At 42.9% G+C, this 13,997-nt stretch overlaps 1 protein-coding gene across 9 annotated transcripts in view; it reads right to left on the reverse strand.

The window, feature by feature from the left end:
- ELF1 (E74 like ETS transcription factor 1) overlaps positions 1-13,997 on the reverse strand; it is an 88,760-nt gene that overhangs the window by 34,990 nt on the left and 39,773 nt on the right. For 8 of the 9 annotated variants that reach the window (XM_021374842.1, XM_021374860.1, XM_021374869.1 and 5 more), the window contains one exon: positions 3,569-3,874. In XM_021374842.1, coding sequence (XP_021230517.1) covers positions 3,569-3,640 — 72 coding nt within the window. In that variant the 5' untranslated portion in view covers positions 3,641-3,874. Of the gene's footprint in view, positions 1-3,568; positions 3,875-4,351; positions 4,568-13,997 lie in introns of those variants that run through there. The other variant, XM_021374850.1, reaches the window with a different exon arrangement.

Consider the following 13,997-nt stretch of genomic DNA (forward strand, 5'->3'; position numbering starts at 1 on the left):
AAATTTTATGCAAGTGAGTCATCAGTTGCAAGAAAGACACGCACCAGATATAAGAAGGAAAAGTTACACAGGGATTAAAGAAAGAAGCCTCCATGCAAAAACTGGCTTTGGAAAAAAGCAACAGGATTCATACTTAAGACACAGCTGGCCGTTTATTTTGGAAGAATAAAAAAAATTTTTAAAGCACAAACAAACAAAAAAAAAACACTTATCAAAACTAGGTGCGACTAGAAAAGGGGCTTCAGCTTTCTCTCAGTGAAGTCCCTGTGCCAATGGCCTCTCAACCTTCCAGGCGTTCCCACGGATAGGAGCTGAGACATCACCAAGTTTCACAAGGGATTTTGGAAGAAAATAAATACTGCTTAGGAGTACCTCAGTATGGATCTCACAGCCACTTCCTGAGTCTTCATAAAGCAGCAAGCTGAAAAGTGGGGACTTCCTGCAGAAGCTGGAAATAGACAAAAATGTAGAACTTGGCCTTGACAGTGGCTTTCAGCTCCGGCACCACCAGTTTTCCTGAGGTGACTTCATATTACAGAGCACCAGGGAATGCGGAAGAGTAAATCAAGGCATGAGAACACAGGGCAGAAGTCGTTGTCCAACCTAAGGGCTCAGACTCTAGTTACAGGCTGAAAGAGCTGGGGCTGTTCAGCCTGGAGAAGGGAAGGCTGCAAGGTGACCTGATAGTGGCCTTTCAGTATCTAAAGGGGAACTACAGGAAAGAAGGGGCAGACTCTTTAGCAGGGTCTGCGGTGAATTGGCTCCAAGCTCAAAGAGGGTAGCTTTAGGTTGGATAGAAGGAAAAAGTCTTCTACAGTGAGGGTGGTGAGGCACTGGAACAGGTTGCCCAGTGATGTGGTTGATGCCCTGTCCCTGGAGACTTTCAAGCCTGGATCAGGCTCTGGGCGACCTGATTTAGCTGTGGATGTCCCTGTTCATTGCAGGGGAGTTGGACTAGATGACCTTTAAAGGTCCCTTCCAACTCTAAGGATTCTATGACTCTATGATTCTAAGCTGCAGACGTAAAGAAAAGCAGTTCTGGGCAGCAGTGCTGACTCATACAAAGCCTGTAGGAGCTCCTGCCCAGTTTCACACATGCAGGCTCTCTGTCAAAAATAAAAAAAATCCACAAAACCTCTACTTAAATGTGATCTTTGACACGTAGCAGCAGCCAGTCCACTTATCAGTACCATTAGTATAAGCTGTTTGGTTCCCTTCTCACAATTATGAAGACATTTTCACCACATTTCTTCCTCACCATGTAAGCACAATGTTACAAATGAGTCCTCCAAGGAAAAAAATGAAAACAAACAAAAAAACCATTATTTTCTAAACGGAAAGGGATAAATCTGATAGAAAAGAGCCCTTCCCGTTTGCACAGGGCCACATAACCAAGTCCCTCCCACTGGCATCTGCCACTGGTTGAATGCTTAGATTTGCAAATGGACTGTTCATAATTTACGGTTGTTTAAGCGAGACTTAAAAGAAAATAAATAAATTGCCATGAATTATGACTTCCCTGAAACACAGAATGTAGCTGCCATCTAGACCCTGAACCTCCCCCCACAGCTGTTCCATGTCCTGACAGTTCTTGGCACAAAAGGGCTCCAGACAAAGCCTCAACAAGAACACAAGTATCAAAGTAACTTCAACTCCAGCTTTTGAGAAAACAACTGACCTTTGGGTAATTATTTTTGCTAACTGGCACCTGTATATAAAGACGGCATATTTTTTTATCCTGATGAAGCTCAAAAAATGCTTTTGATCAACACAGAGCACTTCTAGAACTAAAATGCTTCAAGTACACAAGTTATGGTACATATCCCTAAATATAAACTGTCCTGAACTGAAAAACTTCAGTAGTATCTGTACTGACAGCTTCTACATTGTAAGAAGCAGATCAATGAGTTATACACATCAACTTTTTTGTGTTAACAGCATAGTATCTACCTTTATCTGAGTTAAATCTTGTTCCAGCTTCCCACACCTTTGCCTACTTCAGGCTTCTTTTCCACAGCTGAATATTTAATATCTACCTTCAGGCAGGCATCTAGCTGGCTACCTGAATCTTTGATAACTCAACTAAGTCAACCTACTGATTTAAACAGAGCTTCCATCCGAGTGTTTACAGCAACGAATGTTCTGCTATGGCCTTCCATATCTTTCACTACATCTCCTGTAGGGTATGCTCCAGGATGCCTTTTTTCCTTAGGGTTAATCTGGAGTAGGATTTATTTGGGCTATGAAATACATGCTAAGGTTAAGTGTGGCCTCCATTTAGGGAGGTTTTACTCTTGAATGCTCCATATATTTTTTAGGTTTTTGAGGTGAGCATCTGAAGAAAATGCAAGAGACAGAATGCATAGCTAAAACAAACAAAGCCATGTTTCTTGCACTCCTCCTCCAAAAAATCACAACGAAGCAGCCTTCCTCTTTTCAATTCTTCCCTCTCTCATTGGCTTGTAAAGTAAAAACAGCAATAAACAACACAGAGAGGTAATAAATACAGCTCATTTTCCACTATGTTTGTGCAATTCCCATATCTAAATCCCCAGACTGCCACAGGCTCTGGAAAAATACAGGGAAGGAAGTCACATTACTAGTTCCACCCAAAACTGAGTTAGCACTTTAGACAGACAACACTCAGTTCATTGAAACGATTGCATGATTCCGACAGCAGAAATGGGACACTGACCCAGCCAAACATGAGGCCACAGAAAAAACCCAGAGACAAGGTTATGAAGCCAAAAGTATTCCTGAAGCAGAGGACAAATACTTTTCACATTCACAAAAAGAGGAACAATTTGCGACAGCACTTCTCAGCGGTCTCTCCATAAGACTAAGAACTCTTATAATCTTCCCAAGACTAATAACTGCCACTCCGTAATAGTAAGATGCCTAACTTATTGTTAACCAATGCAAAACCCTACCATTAACCACCACCTATAGAAGAGCTGCCTGATTTTTACAATAGGATTCCTCTGCTTAAGCCTCAGGACTCAAAGGATGTGGTTTAGATAATCTAAACCTACCTAAGAGTTTTATGAGACGGAAACAGGTAGTATCCCTGCAGTGTGAAAGAAACCCATTTAAGCTATTTTGAAGCTCAGTTCTGAATAGCTGACATACACACAGTAATGCCATTTACAAACCAATCTGCAAAGAGCAGGCACCTACTGCTCCTTCTAGTCATCTGTAGTGCGACAGTTGCTTTCTTCTGGATTTTATCCTAGCACACCACAAAGGTTAAAGCGACTGCCAAATACCAGAATTTCAGGAATTTTGTAGCATGAATGGATTCTACTGGCACAAATCAGCGTTAAAGGAAAAACATCTTCAGAGGAGGTCTCTGCAATACTGCATAAGTTACAACATCTCAACCAATTTCTGCTCTGCTCGCGCAAGTTACAGGAAGCAACAGGAAGCTTTTGTAACTGCAGAGATCTGCTGCAACAATAATGATCTCAGTGTTTGCTTTCTTGTGTTTTACACAGTATCTTTTCCTCGTGTTTTCCTAACATTCCTTGCACCAACTTGTACGAGCGCCATTTCTTCTACCATCCCATACCTGCTGCTCATCCTCCATGACGTTGCTGGCAAATTCAAACACAAGCTCATTCTGCTGTACAACTGCTGCCATAATAACGCATTCCCAGGTCTCAGCTCCACATAAGAAGAAAAATGTTCTCAAATGGCAAAAGGCTGGACAGTGTCACCAGAGTGCAGCAGGGCAGAAAGGCAGGATCACAGAATGAACCAAGTGGCAGTTTCAGTAGCTCTTAGATCATCAGCGTTCCCAGGTCCTTCTCTTCTCAAAGAAACCAAGAAGAATTCTCTCCTGAGTTGTTTCTCCCACGTGGACAGCCTTTTACCTCTGAGGAAGGAAAAAAAGAGTCACAGTTAGGAACTTTCTCAAAGTTAGGGTAGTATGGTTAGGTCGCAGTTGGACTTAGTGATCCTGAAGGTCTTTTCCAACCTGAGCAACTCTATGATTGTATGATTGCTTTAGCTATCTGAAAGAACAGCTATCACTATAAAGCTTGGTCATGTCTATAAATGTTCTACCTAGCTCTAAGGAAGTCAGACACTTTTTGATTCCCAGAGGTATTACTTCCACTAAACAATACATGCAAATGCTCATTCCCTTAAATAATAAAACTGTTTCGGGAAGCAAGACACCAGTTTCAAAGTGTTTCTTATTAAAAGTATTTGACCAACACTACGAAAAAGTTATGAAAGCTAACAAAAAGAAAACCCATCTTTTCACCTCATTCATACATGCAGTTTTCACATGAACTAATTATTTTGTCTTCAAGTTGAATTAAAAACAAAATACAGAACACAGACTGACCTACTGAGCTGCAGGATACCTCATGCATATCACCTCTCTGCTTCACACACAGTTCCAGTTCTGCAGGGCTGTTATTTAGCAAAAGAAATGCTCTTGATCTTGGTTCCCACGGTTCACAACAGAAAAACAGCCAATAAATTCCTCATACAAGCCAGAGAGTCCCCAAGTTCCTACATGAAGCAGATCTTCAGTTTCTTTTTAAAAACGCGCTGTAAATGTATCCTTATCTCGACCACAGGCTTGCGAGCGGCCGGAAGGAAACTGCACTGACCACGTCACGGCAAATTAGAACAGGCAAAAAAACTGCAGAGTACAATAGCAAAGAAAAAATAAAAGAATCCCCAGCTATGGAATGTAAACAGTTTTGCTGGACGGATGCATGCATACATCTCCTGCGTTTTCACTTACTCATCAGTGCTAAAGGTAAACATGGTTGATTTGAGCTTGGACAGAGATGCGCTGTATCACTTCTGGAGAAAAAGTGAGCACAATTTGTAATCTTTCTTATACTACTGAGATGATCAAGATGTTAATAAAATAAGCTTCTGTTTCAAAAGAATAACAGAATCTAATGTCCAGAATCGGGAACCTAGGGGAGTACGCAGGTACTTAACGAATTAACTTAAAGCCACGCGTCCTTAAGAAAGCGAGACGGGAGGTGACTTTGATCAAACTCTTTAAGCTGCATGTGGCAAAGTGCTGCTGGGACAGAAGAACTCAAGGCGGAGGCCTGGCACATCCCCTGCACCAGCAATGCACATGGGCCTCACTTGAGACCGCAGAGCCCTGAGTGCTGCTGCCGCTTGTGAGGTGCCACCTCCTGCTCATGAGCGGCTGTTGGCTGCACCTTGTTTCTTCAGCAGGATAAAAATGAAGGGCACCTTCCTCTTCCTGGTGCCAAGCAGCTTAATTAGGGAGGGCCGAGTCACTCACTTATACTCCCTCACTCTAAGAAACGTAGCAGCTGTTTTTCCCATATAGATTGTGGTATTCCCAAATTCCTAAGCAGTGATGACAGTGCCTTCGGGGAGTCTCACTGAGGTCACTGCATCCTACCCTTCTAAGAAATCAGGAAAACCAAAGCTACACAGCCAGGAGAACCTCCCCAGCTTCCACCACTTGCTTTGACAAGCTCTTAAACTGTTTTTAAGAGCAGCCACAACCCTAACTGGAGAATGTTTGCATTACCAGGAGCTGCATGCACAAAGAGAAAGGAAATGCTTCGGCGGCCATGGCTGCGCAGCCTCAGCCCTTTCCACCTTGCAGGCTGACTTGAGCAGCTCCGAAGATTTCCCTGCAAATCAGCAGGGCAGGGGCACTGACAGTGTTACATGCAACCGTATTGCCTTGGGTTAACTTCCCTCAATTTAACCCCTTGGGCTCTCCTCTTAGAAAACAGAAGTGCCGGGAGGAAGTTGCGCACAACACCACCACAGAGGGATCACGTTATACCATCCTGCATGTTAGCCTAAAAACAAAGTAGATATTAGATAATTTATCATTTCCAACATACTGTATCTCTGACAGAGCATTTGTCCTGCTCTTATGTTGATGCTGTTAACTGTTGTTGACCTTAAAAAGTTACTAGGCACGAGGCATTTGCACTCTTTGTTCATACACGTGGATTCAACTTGTGTAATGGAGAGGACTGTAAGCACTTTCTGTATTCTGGTTCTCCCTGGGCAATTAGCTTAATGCTCATTTTTAAATAAGTCTGCATTGGGAAGCTGAGAGATCTCCCATATCTGCCTGGGATCCTTTGGGGTGAAGTTCCTTTTCACTGATTAGTGGGAGTGACTTCAAACATTAGTATTGCCTTGTATTAGAGAGTTATAATTCATTTCTAGGCAGTAACCAAAATACACCTTATTCTTAAATAATTTTCCATTCCTACTCTTTCTTCCAAAGAAAAAAAAATCCTCTCAATTACACAAGTGTGTCGCTGTGTCAGAGATACAGACTACAAAGTAAGCTGGTAAGGCATAAAGAAAACTGGGAGAACAGTCAACATCAGATAGATTTTAGAAGTTCACTGGAAGCTGGCATTCTTCCATTAGTGCCAGGTAATTGTGTTGTAAAATATTAACATTTTACAGTAGATACAATACCAAGATGCACAATAATCATAGCATCATAGAATCACCAAGGCTGGAAAAGACCTCCAAGGTCACACAGAGGGTGGTGATGTACTGGAACAGGTTGCCCAAGGAGGCTGTGGATGCCCCATCCCTGGAGACATTCAAGGCCAGGCTGGATGTGGCTCTGAGCTGCCTGGTCTAGTGGTTGGCAACCCTGCACACAACAGTAGAGTTGAAGATAGATAATCACCATGGTCCTTTTCAACCCAGGCCATTCTATGATTCTGTGATCATTCAGTCCAACCATCCACCTACCACCGACACTCCCCCACGAAATCATGTCCTTTAGTACAACATCTGAATGTTTCTTGAACACCTCCAGGGACAGTGACTCCACCACCTCCCTGGGCAGCCCATTCCAGTACCTGACCATTCTTTCAGGGAAGAAATTTTTCCTAATATCCAACCTGAACCTCCCCTGGTGCAACTTGAGGCCATTCCTTCTCGTCTTATCGCTAGTGATGCAGGAGAAGAGGCCGACCCCCAGCTCACTACAACCTCCCTTCAGGTAGTTACAGAGAATGATAAGGTCTCCCCTGAGCCTCCTCTTCTCCAAACTGAACAATCCCAGCTCTCTCAGCCGCTCCCCATAAGACTTGTGGTGGCACATGATTCAGAAGCTGTGACAGCAAATATACGAAAAGCTATGAAGATATTTTTTCATACTTTGTAGTTTAAAAAACAAAACAACAACCAACGAATAACTCACCTAACCCAACCACCTCAATGCAAAATTAAGCATCATCATTTGACTTCATTGAAGAGATTGCAGAAGCGTAATGCATGAGATCTCAAGGGGATCCAGACAAGGAATACTTAAAGTTGTTACACTTGGTGGTAACAGGAAACTCTTAACAACCTGATACCTTTGCAGGAACAGAGATTGAAACACTGTTGTGAGAATTTTCCCCGCTCTGACCCAGCACAGTAAGACAACGCAGGAGGCCGCTCATTCCCCACCACCTCAAGAAAAGAACCACCATGGAACCCATGACTAGAGTAGAATGGCACTTTTTTTTCGCACAGGAAAGTGCCATATAACCACAGCACTACGACCAAAGTGGAAGGCAACTGAGAAAACAGGCTTTAGTGGGTTTTTGTATCTAACCTTATGACTATTACAAAGGTTAGGCGCTCAAACTATTACTGCTTATGGGACGTTTCTGATTCTTCATTTGGTGGTAAATAGCAACAAGTGATCTATGGGGAAATAACAGCATGGCAATATAATGCAAAGCACTTTCCTTTAACCCATATCACCTTCTCTGGTGTATACAGAACAACAGCAGCTTTTCACAGAAGGCAGCACAGTTCCAAATCAGCCATATTTTCCTCCACATCTATTTTTATAAACTGTGCTTTCATTATTCCAAGTATCACAAGATCCTGCTGTCCATAGGCTAACACAAACACGACCATTGTCTTTGCTATATAATGCTGCTTACCTCCCTCTCCGATTTTATGTGCAACTGTGAACAGAGAACAAGTTATTTGCAAACAGCACAAAATGTATAAATTGTGCTCACGTGCACAATAAGCCTGACTACATACAATTAGTCATAGGAGAAAGGGGACCCAGTATATATTACCATAAAATTTGCATCAGATTTCCAGAACCAGAGAATAAATAAGCTTTTACTTTTGCTTTTACTAACTTATCGTCGCAGAAACATATTATATTAAAGCAATATTAATACACGTCCTAATTTTGCTTAATCCTGAAAACTGAACACACGAACAAATTATCTCCTTCTCTCTGGAAATTCCCCTCCCTCTACTGACTCTAACATCTAGAAACAGTCTCCTCAACCAGCCCGACAAAAGCACATTCAGCCACTTTAACCCTTACACTCCTACTCTGGCATCCCAGCAGACGATGCCTTGTAGGACTTTCTGGCTGGCCGTCACATCTCTCCCCACCACTCTTCACCACACACACCCTCCACTTCACACTACTCTCTTCAGCCAGTTCAACAAAGCTGATAAGAAACAAGCATTTTTGGTTCCCATGGTAAAGCTGCACTACTGCTAAACGCAGCGATCCTTAGTCTGCAACTAGGCTCCAACTTGGAAACAACAATGAGCAATTTCTCCTTTAACTCGTAACAGTATTAACCAGTATATTCCTTACTGCACAAGGACTCAGTACTGCAATGCAGAACACTAAAGCAAGACAGTGACATCTCACTGGACAGGGAGCGAAGTGCACCAAAGGTGCCAGCAACAAACTCGAACGTTTGTTGAAGAAGCTCAGATACACATCTGGAAGACTCCAGGCTTGATACTAAAAATAATCCCAGCAAAAGGACAAATGACGGAAATTTCCCAATGAGTTTCAAAGGCAGCCTTCAACATTTCCTCAAGTCTGTGAGTGTCAAAGTTGGGACTTCACAGAAACGCAAAGCTGAACCCCTTTCTGAACAACGCTGTGGATGCACAAAGAAGAGAGTCAACAAAAGGGAAGAACAAAGGTATCACTAGAAATTTCGGACGCAAAGACTGAGAACTACCAGAGGTGACTGCACCAATTCACTCAGGTTTCTAACTCCTTTCTGCCAGTGGAGGTTAAGGATGGATCATGCCAGAGCCAGTCAGTTCCCTGTAGAACGGTACCTTCTTAAAACACTACAAGCAATAAATGGTAGAGTCTGGCTTTGATAAAAAGGAAAGAAAGCTGAATGATAGTGCAGTTCTCAGAACACAGAAATCCTATACCCATGATAGCCTTCTTTACCCACAGTGAACATGAGTGCTAGCAGCACGCTCTGCTGTAGCATTCTTCCCGGCATGGTTATCCCCATGCAGTAACACTAACAAATGGAGCAGCAGTGGAGCTCTGAACCACATCCTTAGACACCGAGCATCAGTAGCCAGCAAAATGACAAGCGAGAAGAAAAAATTAATAGATATTACTCAGCACAAGAAATTTCTGAAGGCACAGTACTTCAGCTGCTCACACAAAGTGAAGATACAAAAACAATGTGGTAAGGCTATCATGGAGGAAGGAAAGAAACAAGGCACATTCTGTAATCTTCTTAAAGAAGCCACATCGCCTAAGGGAAACCGTGCAAAAAGCAGCTGACATAGTAAGTCAACAGAGTGACCTTTTCTGAGCTTTAGTTAAGGACAAGGAAATCTTCAATATCAGCGAGTCCCTGGTCTGCAGCCAGGCTGGAAACCGGCCTATGTCACCGTGGGCTCTCAGTACACGTACAGTAGAGAGGACACGAGGTAAGAGGGTTCATCTGTTATACATAATTACTCATAAAAAAAGAGAAAAACAGACACGCAATTTGATCAGAGAGCAAATGAAACGAACCCTCTCCCTCCTGAAATGTCAAATAAAAGCAGATGGTTACCCCACGGAGGGCAGAAAGCACAAACACACACTGCAAGCTCTTTGCTGTCACAAACAAATCACTTGTTCAATGATGACAATGTTTTGGTTTGGTTTTTTTGGCAACAACCTCTGTCAGCCTGAATACTTAATATCAACCAAGATTCCAGTCCGGACTATTAACAATTTTATTTTATTTTTTTTAATAAGCAATGGTCCCTCATACTTGCAACATTCTGAGTCTCTTTTATTTTGCATATGTACGTAACAGAGCTGCTATACACCAGCCCTCCACACAAGGCAGCATACTGACGAGAAGTTTTAAGGTTATAGTTGTAGTTAAGGCTTTTGTCCCTCTGTATTCTCAAGCTCCATGTAAAAAGGTAACCCCAAATCAGTGTAGGTGTGCAGAGTTAGTGCACTGTGGAAATGATTGATGTATGCTGCAGCAACCCAAACTAGACCGCCTTGAGCTCTGAATGAAGTATCTGAACACTGGCTAAGATAAAGACTGAGCCTCCTGAGTCTCAGGCAACCACACTAGGTTTTTGTCACTGCTTTTAAAAAGCAGAACCCTTTCACGTGCATGTGCACATGTATATACTGGAATATATACCACTGCCTGCCAAGCCTGCAAGGTCTCAGTGTGCAGATCATGTGCTTAGGGGGCAGAGAAGCTCAGACCTGCAAAGGCTTATATCTGCGTGTAATTACTGTCATAAAGGGAAAGAGAAGATGTGCAAGTCAGGCCTTCACCGCTTGAAAAACGTTGGCCAAGAACAGGCTGTGGCAGTGCGTTTCCTGGCCACTGATGGAACGACTGGTGGGCTTTCTAAGAACAAAGAGCAATGGGTTATCTCACGGTCTTACCAGCAACCATCAGACTTCTGTTAGGAAGAATGCTTGCCAAAGTGTGACGCTGCTAAATGAATATAACGTGGATCCAGGAACCAGTTTAAGACAGTAACGTTCATAGTGAACATCTGTTCCTCTTCTTGCTGAGGCATAACGCTACATCTGCATGGCAGTCTCCAGTAAACGCAGAGCCTGGGGACTATGGTTTGCTGGCCCCAAGTACTTGAGGATCCTTTTGACTCTGCCTTTGTAGTCAATTCACCACTACTGGTAAAGAGGAGAAAAAAAATCAGGCACTCACATCTCCTGCTTGATGAAATGGGAACAAGGAGACAAGCCATTTAGTCAAGAAGCAATGGGTTTTGAACAGATGAAAGGAAAGCAATTAAAAATACATGAACCTAGATGTACTCGGTCAAACTTCTCTCTACAGAGATGACAGAAGTCAAAAGCTGAGTAAAACTGTAAGAAGAGATTGATGTCATTAGAACAAATCAGCTGCACTGCGTAAGGACTTCTTTTTAAAGCAAATGGAAAAGAAGTGTCAGAAGGCAAAACTCCAGTAGTGCAGCTTTCCTCTACACTTCTCCACAGGCAATAATCTTCTTTTCTTTGCAACTGATCGCTTCTAACCTCACATTCCCCACGAGAAAATACAAAATGAAATTAAACACTTCAAAACTAGAATAGATGAATACAAGTTTGAGATGACACTGCTGGTGACTGCAGAGTCCAGCTCACCAAGAGGTAAGTGATACTGAACGTGGAGACAAAGGAAAACAAAAGATCTCTAATTACTTCCTCTCCTGTAGCACTCAGCACAGGTTATTTTATCCAACAGAAAATTTGCAGAGACGGGATTGTTTTTGTGTTGTCCTATGATAACCAAATCACCAATATTAATAAATAACACGGGTAAGAGAGACTTCATGCTAATTTTTATATTGCACAAAATCTCACGAAGGAGGCTAAAAAAAGATAATTGTAAATTGAAAAAAAAAAACCCAAACCTGGTTCTGAAATTTCTGTAAACCAAGGGAATTATTGTGGTGATATAGAATAGATGTTTTAAAAGGCATTCTCAGACATTTTCTAGCACTTAGTAGCACTTTTGAAAGAGAATTAGGACCACAATCCTGAAGCAACCATAACAAGAGAGCTTCAGATAAGTAAAATCTCACTGATTTCAAGGGGAAAGTGCCTCAGTGTAGAGAAGGTTGAAGGGCTGAGCTCCAAGACCACTTACACAGGATATGAGGAGAACATCTCAAAGGGGTGTGGGAGGGAAGAGCTGCCTGACCCGGAGAGATTTGGCTCCGTTGATTAACGGAGGCACGCAAGAGAGCAGAGGTGGCAGTGGGAGGAAGAAGGACCAGGGGAAATGGGAGATAATTGCCTTGGCCAGGTGCCAAACTTCACAAATTACCAGCTGCCCGTCTATACCAAATATTGACATAAAGCTGTCAGTCAGCCTCTAAAAATCACCTTCCCCACAAATTTGTCATGTAGTCATTATTTTTAGATCACCTGGAGGAAGAAGTTATGTTTACTCAAGAAAACTCCTTTTTCAGCTGGCCATGGGTGGAGCGTAAACGCAACCCTGAAATGTAAGTGCACACAAAGTATATACATTAAGGGGAGAAAACTGACAAGAGGCCAGCAGAGATCAGCTGCAAGTCCAAAGCTTCTTAGTCCAGGTGACCTTTTCCAGTCTGGTGTTGGTAATCTTAGACCCATGTGTGAAACTCTCACTGGACTTTTTGCACTCTGCAGAAGATGCTTCAGGTCTAAGTTCAGTAATGATCCCTGTTCCACTCTCCCCAACAGAGATTTTAGCATTTTGTGTTTTTTTTTTTTTCCCCTTCCAGTCAACGATTCCATCTTGGACAGTCAAATACAATGAAAAAAAACCAAGTAAATAATTTCAAGAAGCCACAGAAATACTCTGATTTGCCTCTGTGTGTTTTGAGCACTTGAGCCATTTCAGAAATTCAAGTTCGACTTAACTGCTGTGCATCAGCCAGTGAGGGGCACAAAACGACTGGCGCAGAGCTCACTGCAGCCTCCCCTTTTCCCAACGCAGACATGCTTCCAAGCGTGGTGTTTCACTCCCAGAAATGTGTCTGTTCATGGCTGCATCCAGCAGATCCGTCAGGTTCAGAAACATAAATCTTGCCTTTGCAGTCTTTAAAGAATCTTTAAAGATCGCATAAGGCAGTATTTCTGCTGTTTGCTCTCATTTGCTGTCAGCTGTCAGCAGTATCAACAGTCAAAAACCCTCTGGAGCAGGCTGTTATTAGTCAGCCAGACTTGAATTTCCAGTTCTTTTACATTGCTGTCTATTTTCCTTCATTAAGTTAGCCTGTCCTACCCTGGTATCAGATTACATGGAGCCAACATTTATAGCACCTTGCAAAACAGTCCAAGATATCACATACCTGAGTCTGCCTATACCTGTTGCCCTCAGTGATTAACCCTTGCCACCAGTAGGAATAGCCTTCATTCTCAAACGTATCATTTAGAAAATATATCTGCATCAGAGGAGCCATTTTTTCCTTCTCACCTGACAGCTAGAGGACGGCATCAGATTGCTATTATGAACTCTATGGCATGGGAGGGCTGCTCTGAGAGCAGAGGCTCCAAAGCACCTGCAAGGGCAAGCACAGAAACCAAGCAGCAAAGAGATACATGCTACCTCAAACCAGAACTTGGCCCACAAGCACTTGCTACTGACTTCAGTAGTTCTCACCACCTCAGGAAACATCCCTCACAGAACCCCCAGATGACTCGCTCAGGGTTCGAATTAATCTAATTACACTAATTCTTCCTCTCCTTCAGCCCCTACTGCAAGAGCAGGCGCCCAGTACGTGACTGGCCAGCTGCGAGCTGATGGCGTTTGCAGCCCACAGCACTCCACTGCACACGTCCCCCTGCCCACAAGGACGTGGGCTCGGCTTGGCTGTCCCCGTGAGCATCAGTGGTGGTGTGGAGGCTTCAGGGGGCTGCACAGGAGCGTGCAATCAATATATGTTCACTTCTGTACGTGAACATCATCCATTTCAGAATTTATCAGAGTTCTCGCAAATAAATATGCATGTTCAAAGCATAAACGTAACAAATTTCTTATCTTCCCAGCAAATCACGGCAACTCGATTAGTTAATCAGTTTTCCTTACGAGCACGAAATTTGATCACTGTTACTGTTGTAGCAGTGAGCGGTAGTCATAGATTAGATGTTTTATAAATCTGGATGTGATGTTTTTCTCTCAGGTTACAGTGATAGGATGAGAGGTAATGACCTCAAGCTGCGCCGGGGA

The sequence above is a fragment of the Numida meleagris genome, chromosome 1, assembly GCF_002078875.1.
Source record: "Numida meleagris isolate 19003 breed g44 Domestic line chromosome 1, NumMel1.0, whole genome shotgun sequence".
Classification (NCBI taxonomy): domain Eukaryota; kingdom Metazoa; phylum Chordata; class Aves; order Galliformes; family Numididae; genus Numida; species Numida meleagris.